General features: G+C 35.2%; 4 protein-coding genes across 6 annotated transcripts; 2 read left to right on the top strand and 2 right to left on the bottom strand.

The window, feature by feature from the left end:
* The first annotated feature begins 861 nt into the window (after positions 1 to 861).
* Positions 862 to 6,967, top strand: LOC113506083 (RNA-binding protein cabeza). Of its 2 annotated transcripts, none has more exons than XM_026888948.1 (7): positions 862 to 1,013; positions 1,096 to 1,245; positions 1,389 to 1,686; positions 4,421 to 4,452; positions 5,507 to 5,646; positions 5,734 to 6,416; positions 6,563 to 6,967. In XM_026888948.1, exons 1-7 carry the CDS (start codon positions 1,004 to 1,006, stop codon positions 6,585 to 6,587), a joined length of 1,338 nt encoding a protein of 445 aa, XP_026744749.1. In that variant the 5' UTR covers positions 862 to 1,003; the 3' UTR covers positions 6,588 to 6,967. The 2 variants fall into 2 exon arrangements, with proteins under 2 accessions (XP_026744749.1, XP_026744744.1); XM_026888943.1 differs by having other exon boundaries at positions 6,560 to 6,967.
* A 1,080-nt stretch (positions 6,968 to 8,047) lies between these two features.
* LOC113506075 (mitochondrial Rho GTPase) lies at positions 8,048 to 12,044 on the bottom strand. Its single transcript, XM_026888937.1, has 11 exons — positions 11,642 to 12,044; positions 10,939 to 11,147; positions 10,696 to 10,848; positions 10,461 to 10,592; positions 10,142 to 10,338; positions 9,872 to 10,061; positions 9,601 to 9,736; positions 9,365 to 9,495; positions 9,000 to 9,227; positions 8,723 to 8,916; positions 8,048 to 8,345 (listed from the first exon to the last, which is right to left on the bottom strand). The coding sequence occupies exons 1-11, from the start codon at positions 11,832 to 11,834 to the stop codon at positions 8,219 to 8,221; spliced, it is 1,890 nt and encodes a 629-aa protein (XP_026744738.1). The 5' UTR covers positions 11,835 to 12,044; the 3' UTR covers positions 8,048 to 8,218.
* Positions 12,045 to 12,611: 567 nt separating this feature from the next.
* LOC113506057 (DNA-directed RNA polymerase III subunit RPC2) lies at positions 12,612 to 18,270 on the top strand. The gene is made up of 12 exons (XM_026888917.1): positions 12,612 to 12,879; positions 13,089 to 13,420; positions 13,519 to 13,631; positions 13,814 to 13,989; positions 14,097 to 14,284; positions 14,427 to 14,811; positions 14,891 to 15,254; positions 15,341 to 15,799; positions 15,878 to 16,672; positions 16,751 to 16,887; positions 17,075 to 17,238; positions 17,625 to 18,270. Exons 1-12 carry the CDS (start codon positions 12,802 to 12,804, stop codon positions 17,854 to 17,856), a joined length of 3,423 nt encoding a protein of 1,140 aa, XP_026744718.1. The 5' UTR covers positions 12,612 to 12,801; the 3' UTR covers positions 17,857 to 18,270.
* Positions 18,271 to 18,483: 213 nt separating this feature from the next.
* On the bottom strand, positions 18,484 to 23,563 carry LOC113506064 (sphingomyelin phosphodiesterase 4). 2 transcript variants are annotated; one of them, XM_026888924.1, is made up of 13 exons: positions 23,283 to 23,563; positions 22,892 to 23,209; positions 22,497 to 22,599; positions 22,084 to 22,300; positions 21,643 to 21,817; positions 21,115 to 21,407; positions 20,577 to 20,763; positions 20,388 to 20,509; positions 20,085 to 20,302; positions 19,351 to 19,481; positions 19,159 to 19,266; positions 18,929 to 19,051; positions 18,484 to 18,826 (listed from the first exon to the last, which is right to left on the bottom strand). In XM_026888924.1, the coding sequence occupies exons 1-13, from the start codon at positions 23,298 to 23,300 to the stop codon at positions 18,506 to 18,508; spliced, it is 2,334 nt and encodes a 777-aa protein (XP_026744725.1). In that variant the 5' UTR covers positions 23,301 to 23,563; the 3' UTR covers positions 18,484 to 18,505. The 2 variants fall into 2 exon arrangements, with proteins under 2 accessions (XP_026744725.1, XP_026744732.1); XM_026888931.1 differs by having other exon boundaries at positions 18,485 to 18,826; positions 22,892 to 23,194; positions 23,283 to 23,561.
* Positions 23,564 to 24,845: the final 1,282 nt, after the last annotated feature.

Below are 24,845 nucleotides of genomic sequence, written 5' to 3'. Positions count from 1 at the left end.
GTCCAGAAAGAGCATCTGTGGCCGGCCGGAAATCTGATGCACTAAAATCAATAAATCAAATCGTTTATTGAAATCCATAATGTACTCTTAGCGGTGGTAAAAAACTAACATATATTTACAACCAGTCTATAAAAAACATTTCTACGTAATTCAAGTCTTAAAAATTAAACCGGTTAATATACATAATGTTCTTTGTTGCACACTCAAATCTTAAGGTGTGGCCTCGTGCTGTCGCTCAACTCTCATTTTCAGCGACAAATCTGGTCACTTGGTATGTAGCAATAAAGCTGAAAAATTTAAGCTTTGTCGTGGAAAAAAAAACGAGACTGAGCGGCGAGACAAGTCGACATAAGTGTGATGCTGCAACCGTTTATAAATTAATTTCTGTAAATATTAGAATCAAAGGTAAGGCATTTATTTCTTGCACTTGTATCACTGCCTTGGGTACGAATGTGATTCAAAATCAAAATCGCTGTCGGTCGCTGCAAACGGGCGTCGAACGGCTGCATGAGGCCGCACCTTTATGACAAATTGGATAATGCACTCAGATACTCATTTCTATTTAAAACACTTAACTAAATAATACAGGTAATCAGCATTCCTTATTTTAAAATACCAAGTAGTGCATAAAGCTTAAAAATAACTTAAACGTTGGATCTAGTTATATTCAGGGGCGATGAAAACCAGAATGGGTTTCCGATTCGACGCTGGGTTTATATGATAAATTATTTAATGTTATGGTTTATTTGTGGGCACTAGTATAAAAAACTAAATAAGAATCCAAAGACACGATTGTCGCGATCAGCATCTATTGAATTTTATTTATGTGGCAAGCAACACTTATCAACCGCTACGCGAAGTCGCGATTCGGCGCGCCGGGCTGTGTCGGCCATTACTTTGTGCTTTATGATGCTGTAGCGTGGCGTGGGTATATACCTTCAGTTCTTTTACTTAGTATTTGATCTGAACTGTGAGAAGTGTAATAAAATCATTTGTGGATAAAATGGGTGACCGTAAGTAGTATTTTCTACGCGTTTCAAGCCATGAATACATTGCAGCGATAAAAAAAAATACAATACTTATTTTTTTCATCAGCGGGTGATTATAGCAGTGGTTACTCAGCTCAATATTCCGTGCCACCTCCTGCTATGGCTTCTGGTGACAATAGTTACTCTGGTTCCGGACAAGGATACCAAAGCAGTTATTCTGCTGGCCAAAATCAAGATTGGAATCAACAGAGCTCTGGTGAGGTTATATCTTTTGATACCGCTCTAAGGGATGCTTTATAAAGTATGTACAGCTCTTTTATTTGGCATTAACGAGATGTTGTCAGCTTTAACGTCGTTTATTTAATGTCTTTTATTATGAGCGAATTATTTCCATGTCAGGCGGTGGTAACTCATATGGAGGTAGCCAACAAGGGGGCAATTATGGCCAGAGCTATGATTCGAACTATGGCAGTAGTGGTTACGATCGTAGCAACAGCAGTAATTACAATGTGAGTGGCGGCGATCGTGGAAGCAGTTACTATGGAGGTGGTGATCGCGGCAGTTCCAACTACGGTGGAGACAGAGACCGTGGTGACAGACAAGGCTATTCCGGCGGAGGCAACGGTGACCGGGGAGGGTATGGAGGAGGTGATAGAAGCTACAATAGAGATGGGGGTACGAGAGACGGGGGATATGGGTGAGTTTCATCACTTTTGTTTGTTATGTATGGTAATACTGAAGAATCCACACAACTTAAGCCTTCCCACTTTGAACAAGGCATTTGTGGGTGTAATTAACGTAAACAAAAAGAAATATTTGAATCTGAGCAAGTTGGGTATCAGGACATATTTGTATACTTTCACTTATTTATTCTGTTGTGGTATTTTAGTTTTAGTTTATGAAGCTTATAATAATAATAATTAATTTATGCACAATGTAGATTTTTATATGCTATTTCATGAAGGCTATATTTTAAAGTAGGCAAGGGACATAAAAATATAAGTTACAAAGTGATAAAAATGTATCATTATTTCTGTCATCCACTTATGGTGGATCAAATAAGTCCTAAATGTTAATTTCATGATATTATTTATGTTACATTTTGTTTTGTAGTATTGAAGGGTATTGTGTTTTTATAACAAAGCAAAGGTTACACTTTTTCAGAACTTCTAGGTTTGCTTATAAAAGATGACTGAAGACATTTTCCGTGTTTAGTATCCACACATTTAAGTAATTTTAGTTGTTCATGACCTACAAACACAAATCCACAAGCCATGCATCATTTCATTATCTATATTTATTTATAGCAAGAATTACAGAACTGTAATATTGTATGAGTAATTTTCCCCTCTAACATTGCAGGCTTACAATTTACTCACTAAAGATGCAAACTAATAACTTTATTTTGTGCCAAAGTACTGATCTCTCCTGACTTTCAACACATAATTTGTTTTGTTAAATTGTGCATCAGTATTTTAAAGTGATTCACTCAACTTGCTTGGATACAAATGTATGATACAAAAAATATGTGATATCAGGTATTAGTGGATAACTACCTGCTTAGGTATTTGATCTAGTAAACATCTGGTAATTTAACTGCAAGTTTTGACCTACTGCTTGAAGTTTTATTTTTAAACATTGTTATCATCATCAGCCTGAGTCTTCTTGTTACTGGATGTAAGTCTACTTGAAGTTGCACTGCACTTGGTCCCATCGTATGGTGAGCAATATTATATTCTACAAAAAAGTGGTAGCCATTTCCATGCAATAAATAAAAAACCATTGGTTTAATATATTTGGTGTGAATCAGACATGTAATTTATACAAGGAGGTACAACAAAATAAACATTCAGGATGAAGAAAAACAATCTAACAATATTTACTTTAGTGAGAATGAATTAAGTTAATTCAAAGTGACTGAATGTATAACGATACATACATTCATATAGAAGCATTATGAATGTGTATATTCTTATTAAAAAGCATTCAAGTACATACAGCAAGAGTATGACAGTCTGTACAATTACTGCACTTTTCACCTTCATTAAAATGGTTTAGATCCCGGATATCAGCATGGTGTGTTTAATAAACAACATATTTAATTGCGGGCAAAGGTTTTGAAAAGAAACTTGGTTGTTGTGCGTTCAGGTTGTTAATATCTTTGTTTCTTCAGTCACGTCATTTGAGTACAAAGTTTTTGGTGATGTATTGATTAGAAAATGTTTAATCTGTAGGTGTATGTATTTCTTTATAAATAGGGGCTAAATTTGTGATCTAATTACTTTTGCATTATACTTGCCATATTATGTGATGTCAAGTGTTATTAATTTTCATATATCAATTATGTGATTTTTCATAAAAAATATAAAATAATGCTACAAATAATTAATTAAACATGGATCATAATATATTATGTCACATAATTAAAAGTATTGTGTATTATGTAAGCATCATGATTATTTGTTAAAATAAAACACTGAAGTTGTAGTGGTCTATGAGAATTGGGTTTTTGAACTCAGAATATCTATTTGTTACACACTATAACATCTTAAATATTGTTAAATTGTGGTCTTGATGCGAGATCCTTTAGAATTGTTGATTCCATCTCCTTCAGCTTGTGTAATGAGTCACATCACCTTTAGTCTAATAGGTGATAACACTCATGGTAAGATGCTTATCAACCTTAATGTTTTAAAAACCCAACAAAGTTGTAGACAATTGCACTCATTTTTATTGGTTTATGAAATAATTATTTGGATACTCATATTTCACTCCCACAAAAATCTGGCCATCTACATTGTAGTCATTCAATATAATTAAAAATGTTGGATATATCTCTGGGTAGCTAGCCAACATTTTTTATTGTATGGCTAACTGCCCTGGACTATTGCTTCTATTGTAATATGTATATTATTTATATAATTGTAAGTCAACGTAAATAATTTAAAAGTAACTAGTGTCATAATAATTTCGGATCAGATGTCGCTACTAACCACCTGTTCCACCTTCACCTTGTTAAATGAAGGAAAATTTGAATGAGACATTAGAAGCGCCATCTGGATACGAAGCAAACACTGCATTATAATAATAGGTTTTAGGATATACAAAAAAAAATTAAAGGGAAATTATTTTTACGTGATCTCATTTACAACACTATTTACTTCGAAATTGGTTTACGTATTTAAGCTATCCTTTTATAATTTGTATTAAAGGTGCTAGCATGCATGTGTCGACAATTCTTGTTAAATAATAACATCATCAACAATGTTCTAAGATTTTTAAGGTATTAAACATTATGGTAAAGAAAAGGATGCAACACATGGACTAAGGGTGGACACTTTATAGTGTTCCTAGGTGTCAATCAATCTTCGCGGCCGTACAGTGTGTCCCCAGCCTGCCCAGTGTACTAAACGCTGTTCTTATTGTTTTAGTGGCGGCGGCAGGGGGGGTGGTTATAATAAAGGTAAAGCTCCTCGCGATGAGCGAGCGGTGCTGTTAACATTTTATTAATTTGTAATTATCTAAGGGCTGCCAAACCTGGTATTCTATTGGTTCGCTGGTAAATAAAACCTGTGGTTGCGTGCGTTAAACAAAAACTGCGTCTTCAGCGTTTTATATTTAAGGAATAAAACTAATTTAAGGGTTACAAATACAAAGTCTTACAAATCTGATGGTTCTTTTTGATTTGTAATTGTCTACGCTATACCCTCCTTTGGTAAAATTGACAAGTGTTTGAAAAGTATCTACTCATTCATAACATACCCACGGACTTAGCTCATAAATCTTCGGATTCTAGGCGCCCATTGCAATTATACTCAACAAAAAATAAAGATCAACAGTTGATTGAGTCGTCAGCGCATTAACTCAATGTATTAGATGTGGTCATAACTATTATGTGTTTTCGTGTACGTTTGCGAGGTAATCTAAATTACGCAATTAGGATTTTGGTTATATCTGCATGTTCTCCTGGTGAAACACAATTGACGTTACGTGTTGTTTCATTAACACAGCTGGTGTAATTATCTAAGATCTGCGGAATGTATTAAGTTTTATGGTCAACATAACACACCAGAAACATGTTTATCGTTTTGGCAGCCCTAACTGAAATTTGAATCAATGTGTTATTTGGAGTGGTTTCTACACACAGTGGTTTACTTTACCGATGCGAATATAAAGAATTATATGCTGTTGTGACGAGCTGATAATCTCACATTAGCACATAATCTTCAACACGTTATGATGTGGTCGTCAGATCAATATATATCCTATTTTCATGTGTACACAGGTTGCAATTTTGATCGTATTAATGGTTTAAAGGGATTGTGTGAAAACGAACTGTTTACGATTTATAATATTTCCTCAACAAAATCACGTCGTTTTTGGGTTAAAATATACAAACATATGAGCGCGGTAATTTTGAGAGTATAATAAATTGGTTTGTGTTAGATAAACACGGTATAGGCCACAAGAAACTTACGTAATGGTATGACAGGAACTAACTCAATTTTCACCTGCAGGTGGTGGCGGTGGATTTGGTGGTGATCGGGGAGGAGGCGATATGGTAACACAAGAAGACACCATATTTATTCAAGGCATGAACCCATCAACAACGGAAGATGAATTATGTCAACATTTTGGATCTATTGGGATAATCAAGGTATTACACAGTTTTTGTTTAAAAGCGGCATTTACATTTATGTGCTTATTGATACTAATTTTTCACTTTCATTAATTTATGTTACAGACGGATAAGAAAACTCAAAGACCAAAGGTGTGGATGTACAAAGATAAAGTATCCGGACAACCAAAAGGAGAAGCTACAGTCACTTATGAGGATTCTAATGCTGCATCTTCGGCAATTCAATGGTTTGACGGAAAAGATTTCAATGGAGCTACCATCAAGGTTTCACTCGCACAACGCCAGAATACTTGGGGTGGTAACAAAGGTGGTGGCGGTGGCGGCGGCTTCCGCGGAGGTCGTGGTGGCGGCGGCGGTGGCCGTGGCGGCGCTGGCGGCGGCGGACCTCGCGGAGGAGGCGGCGGAGGTGGAGCCAGTAGCGGAGGCGGCGGCGGCCCACCTTCAGGAAATAGAGCTGGAGACTGGAGATGCCCAAACCCCAGTTGTGGGAATACTAACTTTTCGTGGAGAAAAGCATGTAACAGGTGCAATGAAGAGAAACCCGAAGGTGCTGGAGGTGGTGGCGGACCACCCTCTGGCGGAAACGGACGTGGTGGTGGCGGCGGCGGCCCGCCTGGCCGCGGTGGGCGCGGCGGCGGCGGCGGCAGAGGCGGTGGCGGCTGGGGAGGCGGCGGTCGCGGAGGCGATCGTGGCGGAGATCGCGGTGGTGACCGCCGCAGCTATGGAAGCGGCGGCGGCAGCGGCGGCGGGGACCGCAGTGGGGGCGGCGCCATGAGGGGAGATGGCGGGTAATTATATCAATTTAGATAAGAAGCTTTTTTTCTTAAACTATATAATTAAGAACTATTAAAATGTTGACAGTGTGAGTAGTGATTATTTTGGGATATCTTTACATGTGACCTAAATTTATTAAAACATATTGTTGTTTCAGCAGCAGAGACCGTCAGAGACCATACTAAGAAGACATAGAATATTTCTTAATATTATGTCGGTTGTGTAATGAAGTGTTATTTTGACTAATGTTTACTGATCTACACTCATTCCGAGCTAAATTTTTAAATGATTTAACGACGTTACAAAGTATAAAGATAAGAAGTTATTGTCAATTGTTCGTAAACATACAGTAAATTTGCAATTTTATGCAAATATTCTTAAACACAAGGCGTATCAACAAAACAATATTATTTTTCTCAATGTAGCCCCTTAGTTGTTCAAATAAATCTCACTAATTTCACAATTGTGTTTTTAGGTAAGTCAGAATTTACAGATTAGTAAGAGGATTATTTTGACTGGTGGATAAGATTCTTTATTATTACGACGGTTAAGATATATTACAAAATATGTAAAAAATAGTATTATGTATTATAACATTTCATTCATTAAATAAGTTAATAATAGTTAAAAATGTGTTCTTTTTTTTTCTAACTTCAAAAGATTCTAAAAACACCCACAGTTAGTATAGTTTCCAATTTAACTATTAAGAAGTGCAAAGAGAACCACTGTGGCTAACCATGGATATTAAGTAAAAAATCGCAATCTTGGTGTTTACATACAAGAAAATACTAGTGTTAAAAGGAGATAGAATTTGTTCGTAAATAGGGGCTAAGATCTGAAAGTAATGAGCCAATTTACAAAAATCTTCACTGGCTGCAAAATTAGAGATACTAGAGCGGCCGCCCGCGGCTTCGCTCGTGTGGTATATCTGTGTAGAGCATAATCCTTTTTTTAAGTTCTAACAAACCTTGTGTTACTTCTAATCCCTCCTTGAATATGTGTGCCAAGTTTTATGAAAATCGCTTATTTATTTTTCGCGTGGAAGTGTATAGAACATATTAAATCTGATCGCGAATGAAGAATTATAACCACACGAATTGGTTGGACACCAAGATCGTTTACCTTTTTTAAGTACATAAACACGGAGTTTAAAAGTTAAACAGCAAACAAAAAAAACGAAAAATTTTTTGCAGAAACCTAACAGCAATCTATCGGAATTGCAACTTACTAATGTTTCGAATATTTATTTTCTTTTCAAAAAGCTAAAAGGTATAGGTAATGGTTAGATTTAATATTGATGAACAAAATTTATTTGTATTATTCGAACCAATCCTCCGACGTCATAAGTTTCATATCGTGGATAATGGATTGAGGGATTCCAGTTTAGTTTTAAGTGAATTATGAGGAAGTGTTGCAAGTCAGCAAAATTGCGGAATGCCTACTCTGTCTGAAAGGCGAACAAACAGACACTCATATAATGTTATAACATTAGTATGGATTCTTAATGCATAGAAATAAGGCCAACAAATCATCGACAACTGCTAATAAAAGTTAAATGGCCTTTTCAATTGTACCTTTGGCATAGGGTAGTACAGGAGACAGCATTAACTACCCTATACATGTAAGTTTTAATGAAAGCTTGATGTGCAATTAAATGTTTTATTTACAACTGAAAACAAAATATACGTATTCGTATTCAAGGATTTATCTTTGGTCTAAGTATAAATAATTTTCTCATGTAATTCAATACTATTTTTAATACATAACATTATTTATGTACAATAAATAAAAATTAGCTGCAGCGGTATTTCACTAACTAACGTTTCTGAAAGCTAAACATCTTAATAAGGACGAGACCAACGACAGTGGCAGCCGCAACTCCAATTCCCGCTTTCCACCATGACGAGTTGTCCCCCGTAAGGCTCGCAAAGTGCTTCAAATGTCTGAAAAACGAATTGTTAATGTAGGTATTATACATCTAATGTAAATGCAGCTTTTCTCAAAAGTAAGCTGCTTTTGTTATTACAAAAATAATTTTGACTTACTTGTGCTTGCTGAACAAAATCCAAGCAGCTTGAAATTGACTGACAAAGACAATTAAAATAACAGTATGGAATATCAAGCAATTGTCAAATTGTTATCAGAGACTTTAAGTCGGAGAAATTTTAGTCGCAATATAGTTCTGGAGGTGACTTCAGATTGTGTAACATCTACTGTACTTTATCCAAATTTTCAGAATTATACTAGTGTAATATTACATCATGAAAAATAATTTGGAGTGCATAAGCTTAACTCTTATTAACAATAAGTGTTTACTTACGGAAATGCAGCCATTGTAGCAAGTTTGACGAACACATCATGTTTATTTTCTCTGATGTTGAACAACTGTGGTGGCAGTAGTTGGTATTTATTGCAGAACACATCTGGCTGTAAAATGTACTCTTGTCTTGCAATCATTGCATCACCTTTTGTTCCAACTATTAACACGGGAATATGACTTTCTGCAAAATATTTCTGCAATAAAGAGATTGTATTAGAACCGTTCTATACAAATAAAACAAAAGAAGCAGTATAATCGTGTTAAGCACAGTACTAACAATGTATATCCTGGCGATATATTCAAAGGATCGACTGGCAGCAACATCATACACAAGACAAGCAACATCACAATTGACTTCATGAGGCTGAAGTGGATCTGAGACACGTGTAATTGGTATCTCTTTTAATACTAAGTACTTTTCTTGACCATATACCAACACAGTATTTATACAACAATTCTCTGATAAATTGCTGTCACCTCGTTCATTGGCGTGTGGCTTTATTTTCTGGAAAGAAACATGGTACCAAGTTAGAGAATAAGAACCATTATGGCTAGCTGTACATTTATGATGCCAAAAATGTCGTGGTTTAAGTTAATCAAGTTCTCTTTCCGTTTTTGAAAGAGCTGAAAGTTTCGACTTACCTTATGTGCTATGCCAAGAAAGCTTCGACATATGGAGGTTTTACCGCATGACCTTGGACCGATAACGTGGCATTGGTAGACATTACGACTCGATTGCTTTTTGGCAATATCGACTTTCTTTTCCCGAGTTACTGAAAAAGAAAGCCTGTCATATTAGTAACAGTTGCTTGGCTCGTGATCCAAGATTCAGGGTTGTTCCTAACTTGGTTTAATAGTAGCACAAAAGGATCACTTACTATGAATGGCACTTTTTTGAGTATCATTTTCTAGAAAATTAAAGCCTAAATAAGCAAGGTAGGCACTAGTATTCTGTAAATCAAGTAATGTCATTAGAGTCCAGCGACACATCCATCCTTGTAAAGTTAAGTAACCCTGTAAAACAGAAGAAATGTTTAAAACCAAGAAGCTTTTAACACATCAACTCATCCATAATCATTACAATAAATACATTTATATGTCAAGGCTGTTTATTGATAGTGTTTTATTCCAAGTAAATATTTTTATTACCTTGTCATTTGTAGGAACAGTATATCTCAAATTATGCCATGGTATTCTAGGGCAGCAAGAGAAAACATTTTTAAGTTCAGTGGGATTCAACATGCCATCTTTATCTTTGTCATACTTCTCAAACAATTGTGTTAAAAATTGTTGACCTTTGTATGATAGTTCAGATGTGCAGCCTACTGGTATCTTAATACTGAAACAATAAAATCACGACAAACATAATATTTTGGCATTTTGTTCAATTAAAAATTAATTATAATTAGGATCACTTACTTAGCGTACAAATAACTGTGAGTTAACTCCAAGCTCTCCTCATAGCCAAACTTACGAAGCACTGTCCATGTGGTTTCATTTCTACCTCTTTGAATAAATAAGCAATGCAAGAATATAAATCCTTTTATTGTTATACAATCATTTTCTATTCCACCGGCAATGTTCTGAGCAATAACTGATTTTACTTCATCTAAAACCTGAAAAGTAAAATATAATTCAGTAGTGTTATTGTATATGACATACTTTCATTTTTACAACATAATTAAGTAGGTGTAGCAATTGACTGCCATCAACCTTGAATACATTGCATATTTAATACCTGTAATTGCAAAGGTGAATCAAAACATTTCCTTTGAAACATTGTAACTTCATAATCATCTAGAACACCATCACCATCTAAATCGCAGATCTTAAATATTCTTGTTAAAGCTCTTTTGCACTTTTCTGTTAGCTGAAATAATATAGAAAATATAAATATTTTTTAGCCTTTCCTTAAATACAACTGAGACAGGGTTCAAAACTTAAATAAAAAAACATAAATTGGCAATAGTTACTTCTTGTTCTTCAATACAATAAATAGGATTAATTGGATGCAAGACAGCCTTTTGGGCATTGTAGAACATCTCAGAGACGTTTATCAGTGATTTTGCAGAACATTCAATACATCTGTCAACCTCAGGATATTCTTCTGCTATATCCCAAATATTCTGTAACAAGAATGTAAAATATATGTAAATAATGAGACATATGTTATTTACTTGTGTTGTTCCACATAAAATATAATGAATTAAACTTACATCAATTACAGAATAGTCAATTAGATCAATCTTGTTGCCAACAAGAATAACAGGCTTCCTGTATTCATCAGAGCAATTTTCTCGAACAAATGGCAACCAATAAGAAGCTACTTTGTTCAGTGTGTCTTGCCTATCCACTGAAAAAACTATGCATATTACATGAGCCCTCTCTATTTCTTCTGCCACTTGCTCAATTGTTTGTTCAGCAACTGAAATTATTAAATGCTATTAAATTATAATGGATCAAATTGTTGAATAATTTTGATATTTCGGTTGGCAAATCAGACAATATACAAAAAATACATTGTTTTTCTTAGATATTAGTCTTTCAATCAGGATCATCTCCACATTCTGTTTAGATCCTAGCTTCCTCTAATTCATTTTAGCAGTATTGCAGTGGCATACACACTGACAGTAAAATAAAATATTATGCCTCACAATAAATGTCAACACAGCTGGTTATGTAATCATTTGTTGTGTTTTGAAAGATTACAATAAGAGTACATCAGTAAAAAAACAATGTTGACAATAAACTTAATAAGTATGTGAAAAAATACAATGGAACTGCAAGATGCAATTGCACCAACAGATGCAATTACTGCATTTGTTTTGATAAAAAAAATGTACATCGTGCAAATAAGCACAAAAAGCACAGGACAAATAAATTTGGCATAGCTATGGTTCAATTAATAAGAAATATTACCGCATATATCTATAATGTTGGTTGGTACTTGCTCCGGCGTAACGTCTGCAGGAATTGTAATTTCCTCAGCCTTCGGCGGCACATGTTCAGTAAATTCTTCAGTCACTAAGGAGAGTATAAGTGATGTTTTACCCACTCCGGGTTCGCCTAATAGAAGAATCCGAACTGTACGAGGTATAGACTCGTAGACCATTTTGATGTTTATTTCCGAAAAGTGTTATATTACGTATAGAGACATTTCCTTGAAAGAAAAATATTAATAAGCTTAATTTTGTGTCTTTTAATTGTTGGTCACAGTAAACGTAGCCGGAATTTCGAAATTGATTTTGATGATCATATCTTCATTTTTTTATCAAGTCACAGAGTTCGAGCCTTAGGAGAATAAGACAATTACTGTCATTGTCACTGTCATTTTTCACACTTTTTGTTTTATTTATGTGATTGCCAGTGTACAAAATGTCAATGATCTATGAATAAAATCATAGCATAAATACGCATAAAACTGTTCGTAACGTACTCTTCTAGAATTAATTAATTAAAAGGTAAATATTTTTTTAATTTCATTCTATTGCATTTTTTTATGTTAAATTAGATTTGTTGTAAATAAATTAAGCAAAAAAGTTTAAAATTTAATAGAACTGTTATTTCACATTCCAGAGCAAAGATATCGGTTTGTTTCTCTGTCTACGTATAATAATATTCCACAATTTTTTACGGTAAAATACTTGGAAAGTTATACTGATTTGAAAAATTAAACCGATAATTTGGTATTTTATCTTTTGAACTCCCGCTCTCGCGTCGTTGGATGCAGGTGGCAATGAACCGGTCGCGCTGGAGAACGTATGGAGAGGCCTATGTCCAGCTGTGGACAGCTATAGGCTGAGAATGATGATAATGATGATGAAATCCCGCGCCTGACGCTCCTCTATAAAATACCTACCTGTCACAGCTGTCATGTCACGTAATAGCACTAATAGCTGATATAGCTGTCAAGTGTCATTCCTTAGAGCATGTGTTGCCGGTTTTGTTCGTTTGTTGTGGTAAAACGGTGATGTGGTTATGTTCTTCGTTTTAAAGAAAATTAACCATAGGCTTACTCATACTGTTGTCAATAATATAAGCTATGGTCTTTGTTCTTTTATAATAAGAGTTCTTTGACCATGGGAGAGATCAACAAAAGGCAGAATGATTGGGATTCTGCTTCAAAGGGTTCGCGAGATCCCGTCAAAACTCTAGAGGTACAAACACTCTATCACATCTTTATACTATATAATTATTTAATTGGAACTAATGAGCACACCAGTCTCAAATCAAAATCACCATGCAAGATAAAATAAGACAGTAAAGTTTCAAAGTTTTTTTTGTAGAAAATTATACAGGCAACTGAACTGCCGAAATATCTAATCTAATATATAAAGTGACCTAATTTGTACGTGTTTTCTTTTAGGATAAATGGAAATTGGTTCCATCCTTTTTACAAGTCAAAGGCTTAGTGAAGCAACACATTGACTCCTTCAACTATTTTATCAATGTGGAAATTAAGAAAATAGTCCAAGCTAATGAGAAAGTGTTTTGTGATTCTGACCCTTTGTTTTACATAAAATATTTAAATGCTTATGTTGGGACTCCAGATTTAGAAGAAGGTTATAATGTGACCAAGCCAACTACTCCTCATGAGTGTAGGCTTAGAGATATGACCTATTCAGCACCCATCACTGTGGATATAGAGTATATAAGGGGCAATCAAAGAGTAATTAAGAATAAACAACTCATTGGAAGGTAACTGCTTGCATATAATTTAATTTAGTAAAGATCCACTTAATGCATTTGTTTACTGATTGTTTTGTTATGTACTGATCTCATCATACAATTTGTAGGATGCCGTTGATGTTACGTTCATCAAATTGTGTGCTAACTAACAAGTCCGATTTTGAGCTAGCACAGCTAAATGAATGTCCACATGACCCAGGCGGTTATTTTATTATTAGAGGTAATATGCATATCTTATTTTTATTTTATTTTAAGTTCTAGACTGTACTGCACTATCTCACTTCTTCAAATCTAATTCTCAATGTTGTAACATTAAGAGGTGGTGATAGGCTAATTATTCTATTCTTAATTTACATCATATTTAAACAGTACTCATTACTTAACCATTTCACATTCACTCAGGTCAAGAGAAAGTTATATTAATTCAAGAACAGTTGTCAAGGAATCGGATGATTGTTGATGAATTTAAAGGAGCCATACAATGCCAAGTAACTAGTTCCACTCACGAGAAGAAAACTAGAACCAATGTTATTGTGAAAAACAGCAAATATGTTTTAAGACACAATGCTTTGTCTGATGTAAGTTTATCCAAATATGAACAGTTACCTTCCCAGAATATGAATGTGCATATTATTTTATGAATTCCTAATTACAATTATTTCATTTTTGAATTATATATCTACAGGACATTCCTATTGCAGTAGCCTTTAAAGCTATGGGTATATGTAGTGACCAAGAGATCATGCAGCTTATTGGAACTGATGACACATCTTTGAAAAAGATGGCACCCTGCATCATGGATTGTCACAATCTGAAAATATTCACTCAGAATCAAGCTCTAGCATATATTGGAACTAAACTTAAAGTCAAAAGGTAAAACTCCTTAGTATTCGAATATTGGCATTTACCTCAATATAATATTTATTGTAATGTTTAATAATAATATAGACACTGTTATTTTTTAGTTTGATAGCTGTTAGTATACATAATATTATTTTTGCTTATTGAATTGTAGGTTTCAGTCAGGTGGTGCTAAAGTTCGAACTCCCGTCGATGAGGCTCGCGACCTTCTGGCTACAACAATCCTTGCTCATGTTGTAGTTGAAAACTATAACTTCTATGTGAAAGCAATTTATTTAGCTATTATGGTGAAAAGAGTCATTGAAGCTGAGACCAACAAAGCTGCCATAGATGACCCTGACTACTATGGAAATAAGCGACTTGAATTAGCAGGCTCTTTGCTTGCTTTGATGTTCGAAGATCTCTTTAAAAGGTTCAATTGGGAATTAAAATCGATAGCCGATAAAATAATACCAAAAGTTAAAGCAGCACCTTTTGATGTTGTGAAGCACATGAGGCCGGATTTAATAGCTAACGGGCTGTTTGCCGCCATTTCTTCCGTAAGTAATTCTACCATTTCATCAGATTGTTCAATATAATAAATATACTTACATAATGTTATAAATGTTACCTTTGTAGGGAAATTGGACTATCAAAAGATTTAAAATGGAAAGGCATGGGGTCACACAAGTTTTAAGTCGTCTTAGTTATATTTCCGCTTTGGGTATGATGACTCGTGTGAACTCTCAGTTTGAAAAGACTAGAAAAGTATCCGGGCCTCGGTCCCTACAGCCTTCGCAGTGGGGCATGCTGTGTCCGTCCGACACCCCTGAAGGTGAAGCTTGCGGTCTCGTAAAGAACCTTGCGCTCATGACACATATTACTACGGAGTGTTCGGAAGAACCTATAGCGAGGCTGGCACGTAATGCTGGCGTTGAAGATGTAAGACTTTTGGGTGGCGAGGAAATTAATCATCCTGCTGTTTACGTCGTATTTCTTAATGGTAAGGCACTTTATACTCAACCATATTTATTGTCAATGAAAACTTAAATGTACAAGTAAATTAAAATGATAATATGATTATTTTAGGTAACATACTGGGGGTTTCGAGGCAGTACAAAAGGCTTATAAAAGTGTTCCGGATGTTCAGGCGCCGCGGTCTTATATCGTCTTTTGTATCAATTTACCCAAATCATAATCAGAGGACAGTTTACATTTGCAGCGACGGTGGTCGACTCTGTAGACCGTATATTATTGTAGAAAAAGGCTACCCATTAGTACAACAGTTTCATATCAATGAACTCAATAGAGGATTAAGAAAATTTCAAGATTTCTTATGTGACGGTCTTATCGAATATTTAGATGTAAATGAGGAAAATGACAGTCATATTGCTACTCTTGAAACTGAAATAGATCCCTATGTAACCACTCACTTGGAAATCGAACCTTTCACTATTTTGGGCGTTTGTGCCGGGCTGGTCCCGTACCCCCATCATAACCAGAGTCCTAGGAACACCTACCAATGTGCTATGGGTAAACAAGCTATGGGTGAGTAACTGTAAATCAATGTTTATATTTTAAAACAAGTTATGCAACTGTTTACATTTTATGATCTCTACATTTCAGGCACTATTGGATATAACCAAAAAAATAGAATAGATACACTTATGTATAATTTAGTTTACCCTCAATGTCCAATGGTGAAAACGCGCACCATAGAATTAACGAATTTTGATAAACTGCCAGCTGGACAAAACGCTACAGTTGCAGTTATGAGCTACAGCGGTTACGATATTGAAGATGCTTTGATCCTCAACCGAGCATCTATCGACCGAGGATATGGCCGATGTCTCGTTTACAAAAGTGCAAAAACAACAATGAAGAGATATAGTAACCAAACTTCAGACAGAATCTTGGGGCCTTCAAAAGATGCTGCCACTGGTAAAGTTATAAAACCGCACGACATTCTTGACACGGACGGTATAGCTGCTCCCGGGGAGATGGTTGAGAATAGACAAGTATTAATTAACAAACAAATGCCACCTGCTACCTTGAACCCTGTCACCCAAGGCCAACCGCAACAAGTGGACTACAAGGACGTCCCTATTACGTATAAGGGTCCTGTTGAATCTTACATTGAGAAAGTTATGGTGTCATCGAACTCTGAAGACGCATTTCTTATCAAAATATTGCTGCGACAAACAAGAATTCCCGAGATCGGTGACAAGTTTAGTTCACGACACGGCCAGAAAGGTGTAACCGGCTTGATTGTACAGCAAGAAGATATGCCATTTAATGATCGAGGTATCTGTCCTGATATGATTATGAACCCACACGGATTTCCTTCAAGAATGACAGTTGGGAAAACGATCGAACTGTTAGCAGGAAAAGCTGGCCTTATGGAAGGAAAATTTCACTATGGTGTGTAAAATATCCTGTGTGTTGAATATCTATGACCTCTTCATTTTTGCTTATTTACCTCTTGTTTGTTATTGATAGGTACTGCATTTGGCGGTTCCAAGGTCCGAGATGTATGCGCAGAGTTAGAAAAACATGGATATAACTATCATGGCAAGGATATTTTTTACTCGGGTATAACTGGAGAGCCTCTGGAAGCGTATATTTATTCTGGTCCAGTAAGTATCTAAATATTTTCCCATTTAGCATCTCAATGAAAACCTTTACCCACTCTTTGGAAATCCTTGTCTTTTGTAGTGGGAATCTACTATAAGACAAAGATAATATAAAAAAATATAAATGTTACCTCATAATTTTCTAAAAATAAACAGCATTTTGGTATTTTAAACAAAATTTGAATTCCAGGTATATTATCAAAAACTTAAACATATGGTTCAAGACAAAATGCACGCTCGTGCTAGAGGACCCCGAGCTGTCCTCACTCGGCAGCCAACTGAAGGCCGATCGCGAGATGGTGGCTTGCGACTCGGAGAGATGGAACGAGATTGTCTCATTGGATATGGCGCAAGGTACGTAAATGAAAACAGCCTAATTTATAAATTGAACTAGTGTAAAATAACACTTCTAACGCATCTACAAACCACTCGTATATACCTATACTTTGAGCTTCACGTTGAATACTTTAACTAAGTTATTAAAACATTCAGCGGTTTATTCACGCGTATTTATCGGGCTAGTCCGACTAGATTCAGATCCAACCGGAGTACTTAATCATGAACGGACGAGGCGGGTCTCGAGTCAAAATGCACCTTGCATCACTTAATAGGGATCATTCTCACGATAGTAAGACGTATTCAACTAAGTTGTCAACAATGTGTTTATCCTTGTCCTTTTTTACCCTTTTCGTTGCACATTGAACTGCCTAAACAAACATTGCTATTTATTTGAATTATAGTATGCTGCTGATGGAGCGTTTGATGCTGGCGTCGGACGCTTTCAGTGCAGACATCTGCGGCGCATGCGGTCGGCTGGCGAGCCGCGCCTGGTGCCACGCCTGCCACTCGTCTGCCGCTGTCGCCAGCGTCGAGATGCCCTACGCCTGCAAACTGCTCTTCCAAGAACTAGCCTCCATGAACATTGTCCCCAAGCTCACTCTTAACTCTTTGCCAGTCTTGTCAGCTAAGTAAATTGATATTATGCTCCATCCGTTGAGGCACTTAACAAAGTTAATCTCGGTATGTCTTTTATACAAACACATTAAATAAACAAACGAATGGGCTATTTCATTTCAGTTGTGTATTTGATTTAGTAATAAGGTTGTTTTACAATCGTTATAGTCGAGTTGTCTTGTTTCATTTAAAATTTTAGACAAGTTACACACTATGATCATAACCTTTTTCAAATGTGTAAATACATGGGGTTAATACACAGATTGTACGGTAAATGTCCCTCATAAATAATGCAACTGTTACAGAGCAGATACTCATAAGATAGAAGTAGCTTGCTTACAGATGTTTTGTTTTTGTAATGGAATTGATAAGCTTAATATTAAACTGTATTATTTACCATTATAATTCTGAATTATATTCGTAAGTACGGAACTCCTTCAATTTTTTTAAATTCTTTATGTATTCATTTGTATCTGTGAAAAGTTAAACAATTGTTTCATTGTTGTAGTAAAACTAAAAAGCCGGTTTAGTGAATATAGTGGGATTGCATCTACAAACTTAAGTATTTTGCGTCAAAACTCGCGTCACTAAAATAAAATTCAATAAACCATACAAAAATATTTTATTCAATTTTAGAATAAAGTATAAAAATTATGAAATTCTTGATTTAAATTAATCTTAACATTTTAAAACTAGCCTTTGTGAAGACGTACGACAGCCACAATACAGCTAAGACAAATATATAAAAAAATCCGCTGTAGGAAAATAACTTGAACATGATGTAGCCTAAGGTGAGCCATACAACAAAGGCATGGGATCCGAGACGCCGCAGCGACAGTCGAGCGGGAAGTTCTTGAGTCACGATATTCTGATGATTGGTCACATCTTTTACGTAAGTCTGGATCACGCAGGGGCTTTGTAGAATCTCGCGAGTCACGAATCCTAACAAGTCGGATCGATTCCAAAGGCTGTTGAACTGATACCCATACTGAAAAGGAGGTTTTCTAAGTAAGTGTCATGTGGTAGATAGTAAACACAGGATACAGTCTTTTTTTATTACTTAGTGGCAAGCAATAATAATGATACTTACTACTTCATTGAGTCTTGTAGCTATCTGGTACAACATTCTCACTAATATTGTGCTCTCATAAGTCGTAATTGGCATTAAATCTGGATCACCCATGTAGTGTATTTTGGTAGTTTTGCTGCGCAACTGCAAATGATAAAAATGCATTATTTTGTAAAAATGTACATTTCAATCTGTATAAATATTTTAGTTTATAATGCAAAAATATGAGATCATTATTTTAAAGATATTACCTTATTGGTGATAGAAAGAGGAAAACTTGTTGAGTTGACAAAAGACGAATGTTCCAAGGAATTATCTTCAATAATCGGCTCTGGTGGCAGAAGGGTGTTTTCATTCAACTGAAAAATAACATTATGTTATAGCAAATATCTGCCAAAAAGTAAGTTGTTTTAGTAAAGATTATAATAATTAGTTATAATTACCCCAAATATTGTAGAAAAATGATGAATACTTATTGATAAATAATTAGGAACTTTTTTAGATTCTTCTAGTAAAGCTACTTCTTCATGTTCATTTTCAATCATCAAAAATATTTTTATGGCAGACCAAAGACCTATAACCATACACAAATAAAGTTTAAATAAGTAATATTTATAAGTTAACATGCAACGTAATTTATAAGTGAAGTGCGATATTCTTTTTAATGGTCTTTAAAAATATTTTTATTTAGAGACAAATAGATTATTAAATTTTGACAGAATTAAAACAGTTACGATAAGCCATAGTGATGAAATAAAAAACTTTCACAACATTTTTGAATCGTTGTTAAATTAGTGAATAGAAATTTTAAATATGCTTTAAAATTGAATTATTTAAAGTCATAAGTTAAAATATTAAAATTTTCGTTTAAAACTCTAGTAAAAAATGTTGAACAACAGTCGGCGAACTTAAAACCAAGGAATTTTGCAAGTGTGGGACGTGTCCTTAAAATGATTCAAAAATGTTACAGCCTAAAATCGAACTTTAATCTTTGTCACTTCACTTGTTCACTTTGACTAAAAAAATAGTCAGTCAGGACTCAGTCCAGACACGTTTCACAGAACTAAACAGTTTTTTTTTGCGCCAGAGTTTAAGGGACATTCGTACAAAACATAAATAGTGACTTTATGTATTCACTAAAACTAGACAAAAATTACAATACGACATTAAATGTTACCTTGATTACGGAGCCGCAACCTCCTGTTGAACTCTTGTACATTGTTTTCTGCAGTTTGCTTTGCAGAGATAATCTTTTTTACCAACTCCGACGCAAACATCCGCATGCTGTCGCTCCAAATAGGTTCATACTCGAAGTTGGCAGATAAATTGAATTCGGATATAGCTTGTTTTGCAATAGTTACCCATTTATGTAACGACACGCCGTTGTACGTATAGCTGTAGATTAGGAATAAGTCATAGTATTTTGTCTCAAAAATATATAAAAGAAAAAACAGTAACAATGTTTACATATATAAGTTACCTTTGTTCAATTCCAGAATTATTGTAACTGGTATCTGGACTAAGGTTTAACCCAGAGCCACAGTCCAAAATTGCTTGTTCCAGATTCCATAATATTGGACCTAGATGTTGTTGTGAAAATACCTAAAAGAACGAATTGAGTTATTATGGGTTTTAGTTTATTTAAGTCCGTAATTTGTTTTTAACTTACTTTGCCTAATCTGAACAGCATTACGGCATTTTTATAAGCAGTTAAGTCCAGTCTCATAAATCGTGGTAGAACTAGTTGAAAGATGCATGTGTAAGACGGAAAATTTTCTGCAATGAATTGAGTGAAACTAGCATCTAAAGTATTGGTGGGGCCACCTTCCTCTTGATTATTGTTTGCAATCGGAAAACTGAAAATAACAAACAAATCAATATTAATAAAAATAAATGACGAATTTGTTTTTTGTTATTTTTTGTTGGATAAAAAACAACTCCCGCACTAAGGAATTTAATCCTTGTGTCGCGGGGGGTTCCACAAACATACAAATCACATGCACAATGACACCCAGACTCAGAACAAGCATTCGTGGATCGTATAAATGCTTGTCCTACGCGGGGATCGAACCCACGACACGATGCGTGCAGTGGGTTTGGCTTGGTGACCTCAACCACTCGGCTATCCGTGCAGTCGAATAAAAGTAGTCTTTTATACTAACAAGCTTATGTCATTAAATTAAGACCAAAGCCCTATTTGTTCTTACCGATCTTGAGATATAGTATTATTGACATATCTCCAAGGTTGTATAAGACTAAGCCACAGTTCCATAACAAGCCTAAAAGACGCGTCCAGCGGCCATGTTGCAACCAAATGTTTAATGTAATGGTACGCACGAACACACATTATCTGGCGCGCATATTTTCTGAGCGCTGATGATCGAACCGCCGGATCCGACATATGTTTTGCAGAAAACGAGTGCAAATGTTTCACAAGTACTCGCACTGTTCTCACGCGCTCCGGGCTCGAAGAGACGAGAGTGTAATTTCGTTGAAAAGACTGTAATTTGATAAATATTTCTGATTAAGCAGTCAAACATTTGGTTTTATTTGTTGGAGTATCAAATAGCAATAAAAATTGAATATTTTATGATGTGATCAAAACTGGGATTTAAAGATCTATGGGAAAACAGTTCATTATCTTTTACATAAAACTAAACGGGAAATTCTACAAAAGTTTTCCATTTAAAAAATGACAATTCGTGTAGGTTACAAGTTAAAAAAAAAATGTTTACTTCAACATTCCGAGCACTAAATTGCTCAACACTCATCCATATATCTATGAAGACTTGCAAAACTGTTTCGGATCTCCACACTTCATTCCTTGACTGGTTCTGAGTTGAGTGCTGATTAGCCATGCTGGAACCTGACAGATCAGGTATTAGAAGCAGAGATGGAGAGTACAGTGGCCTAAAAAGAGATAGAATAATATTTAATGTACTCTATATCACAATTTCATAACATGAATTATATGAAAATATAGCTATGAAACCATTTTATTTAACCATAACAATTAACTATGGTGCCTCCTCCTGGAGGCACCATATCCCCTCGTCTTCTCTTCTACATTATTTGTTTGTGGAAAGACAGGCTTAACTATTTCTAAAAAAAAGTTACAGGGATTTAAAAAAAAAAACGAGACTAATTAAACATGGACGTAATAAATTATCATTTACCTATTAGCTGTTTGTAGAGGAGCAGCCATGGGCACTTTCCCAGTATAGTTGGGTATGTGCGGCATGACAGACACATTGGGGTCGGCTGGCAGAAAGTGCATGAGGTAATCACATGCTAGGGCAAAGTACACACTGCTCCAGTTCTCCCAAGAACTCTTCTGTTGACTGTTGCTAACAAGGTGCAAGGCAAAGTTGAAGATGTAGTAGTCAAATGGATCTGAATTAAATAGATATAAGGAAATCAATGTTTTTCAGAATGAAAATTTTATATTTGTGGTATTAGAAAATCAGTTTTTTCTCCTTGTACACTATAAACCCTGAAATTAAATACATTTACAGAAAGGCATTCAATTCAACAAGTATTGCCAATAATTGCCATAAAATCTTGTTTCTACATAGTTTTAAAAGGATACTCAGTGCCAAAGCAACTACATTGAGTGACTGTGAGTCAGTGACAAGCATGTCCGAGTAGAACTGTGGACATCTACCTCTTTCCAGGGTCATCTGCAGGTCTATCTGGAATGAAACAGTATAGATTATAATTGTTATTGAAAATATAGGTAGAAACAACATTTTTTCTTCTAAACAGAATATTTGATACAAAATCAAATCAGTTTCTAAAACTATAGTAGGTCATAAAATAAGAAAATTAAAGCATATTTGCCATGTGAATTATGAATTTTATACAAACATTTCAGTGCTCAAGTTTCTGCAGAACAATTTTGTATGAGCATTCTTGTAAAGTTCACCAGAAAAAGTACATAAATTGTAATTTAGTTCAAATACAATAAAAATATTCTATACTTACAGGTAAATCTGTTAAAGGCAAGTTGTATTTCAATTGGGGTTCCGATAGTAGTTTGTAGCACAACCTAAACATGGGCCCCATGGGTTCAAAGAAGCTTATTAAACCTTCAAATGCATACTTGTTAGTATCAACAGTTACTGTTCTTAATCCCCAGCCATTGTTAAAAGATGACGAGAATATATTGCTTATTAATTGTGGAAATAAAGCTTGCAAATCTTTACTTGGAGTTGACTGATCTATTATTCTTGTTAATTCCATGAGTTTCTCCTGGAGCGGTAAGTTGAGGCTTGTGTAAAACTGACTCTGTAATGAAATAGCCTTTCAATGTGCATAATTTATGTGCAGACAGTTCATGAAACAACAATAATTTTCCTTTATAGATAATAATTACCATGATATCGTGTGCCATTTCTATAAGTAAGGTTTAATGCTAAAACAGCAAAAGCAATAAAAACAAAGTTAATGTTGGAGAAGATTTGTAATATTGTTTCCTCACATCGGGGTTATATACTTTATATTAATTCTAGTGTATATTGTGAATACAGTATAATACGTATTAAGGTTTATAAAGAAACATTTAGAACACAAAATTTGAGTTACGATCAGACCGGCGCGGCCGCGGTTAACTTGGGAGTTCAACTGTCATTTTCACATGACAGTCGATGACATTCTGTGTCAGTTTCTTTTAATGCATAGATGGCTGTAGAGCTGCTGTAGTAGGTAAGTTAAGTATATCAATACTTTATTAAAACATAAAGGCGTAACCTCATGGTCGCTCGTCGCTCGTGATCTGTTCATGTGACCCCATTTTCAAATTTTCCGCGTCTCGAAAATGCGACAAAATATAGTCGCAGGAAAGGTAGCGACAAAGCTGAAAATGTTGAGCTACGGCCTTTGCAGTCGCTCGTTTACAGCGACAAATCTGGTCATGTGATATGTAGCGATAAAGCTCAAAATGTTGAACTTTGTCGCTGGGAAAAAAAAGATCATATAGGTAATTAATACACTATAGAATAGAGAAAAGAAAAGAAAAAATTAAGCGGTCAAGACAAGACGATGTAAATTATATAAAAGTGGTGCTGCAAACGGTCCCTAAAATAATTGCCGTAAATAATGGAATTGGACAAGGTAAATACTTTAAAACATTTCATAAAATTAGTAAAGTATGGACACAATGTACGTTTAAACCATAATTTTGTTTCTTTGCGGGTCGCTGGACATTTAAAATGAGGTCACATGATCATATTTGTCGCTCGAAACGAGGGACGAGCGATTCCATGAGGCCACGCCAGGTATCGAGCGACGAGCGACTGCATGAAGCAGAGACTTTTCGAGTCGCGGGAAATTTAAAAAATGGAGTCACTTGATTGTGTTTGTCGCTGTAAACGAGCGACGAGACGAGCGATTGTGTGCGGTTACGCCTTGATAATTTAATTTAATTCAAATATTTATTTCTTTCATATATGGACCAATATCAATCTTCATCATCTTCTTCTTCTCTTATATATATAAATAAAATTGCTGTTCGTTAGTCTCGCTAAAACTCGAGCATGGCCGAACCGATTTGGCTAATTTTAGTCTTGAAATATTCATACCAGTCCAGGGAAGGTTTAAACGGTGAGAAAATATTGAAAAAATACGGCAAAGACAAAATACTACGCGGGCGAAACCGCAGGAAACAGCTAGTTAAATATAAATTAAAGCCCCACAAAACCGTTTACAAGGTTTGATTGCGATAGCAAGTGTCACAGTGTAATTGAAACTGTGTCTTAAAATTTCCTTTAAAACTTTTAGACTTTTGAGTAATATGCTCGATAAGTTGTCGATATTTACTGTGACGGCCATTGTACTATGAGTTTGTTTTATTGAGAAAGGTTTGTTTTATTTAATTTATTCTTTACCCAAAAGGCCAGCCTAGCTTTTTGGAACTTTGACGTCTTTGACAGTGACAATT

The sequence above is a fragment of the Trichoplusia ni genome, chromosome 2 (assembly GCF_003590095.1).
Source record: "Trichoplusia ni isolate ovarian cell line Hi5 chromosome 2, tn1, whole genome shotgun sequence".
Taxonomy (NCBI): Eukaryota; Metazoa; Arthropoda; class Insecta; order Lepidoptera; family Noctuidae; genus Trichoplusia; species Trichoplusia ni.
This window is presented reverse-complemented; position numbering and strand designations above follow the sequence as displayed.

What these genes read in the sequence shown, in the direction of transcription:
- LOC113506064 (XM_026888924.1), bottom strand. An exon ending in TGCCTTTAACAGATTTACCT is followed by an intron (nt 22,600 to 22,891) that starts GTAAGTATAGAA and finishes GTTTCATTCCAG; the next exon opens with ATAGACCTGCAGATGACCCT. An exon ending in CTACAAGACTCAATGAAGTA is followed by an intron (nt 18,827 to 18,928) that starts GTAAGTATCATT and finishes CCTCCTTTTCAG; the next exon opens with TATGGGTATCAGTTCAACAG.
- LOC113506083 (XM_026888943.1), top strand. An exon ending in TTGGAATCAACAGAGCTCTG is followed by an intron (nt 1,246 to 1,388) that starts GTGAGGTTATAT and finishes TTTCCATGTCAG; the next exon opens with GCGGTGGTAACTCATATGGA. An exon ending in GGGGGGTGGTTATAATAAAG is followed by an intron (nt 4,453 to 5,506) that starts GTAAAGCTCCTC and finishes TTTCACCTGCAG; the next exon opens with GTGGTGGCGGTGGATTTGGT.
- LOC113506075 (XM_026888937.1), bottom strand. Translation starts at nt 11,834, where the DNA reads ATGGTCTACGAGTCTATACCTCGTACAGTTCGGATTCTTCTATTAGGC. An exon ending in CAACATTATAGATATATGCG is followed by an intron (nt 11,148 to 11,641) that starts GTAATATTTCTT and finishes TAATAATTTCAG; the next exon opens with TTGCTGAACAAACAATTGAG. An exon ending in CTGTTCCTACAAATGACAAG is followed by an intron (nt 9,737 to 9,871) that starts GTAATAAAAATA and finishes TCTGTTTTACAG; the next exon opens with GGTTACTTAACTTTACAAGG.
- LOC113506057 (XM_026888917.1), top strand. Translation starts at nt 12,802, where the DNA reads ATGGGAGAGATCAACAAAAGGCAGAATGATTGGGATTCTGCTTCAAAG. An exon ending in TGTTTGCCGCCATTTCTTCC is followed by an intron (nt 14,812 to 14,890) that starts GTAAGTAATTCT and finishes TTACCTTTGTAG; the next exon opens with GGAAATTGGACTATCAAAAG. An exon ending in TTACGTCGTATTTCTTAATG is followed by an intron (nt 15,255 to 15,340) that starts GTAAGGCACTTT and finishes TGATTATTTTAG; the next exon opens with GTAACATACTGGGGGTTTCG.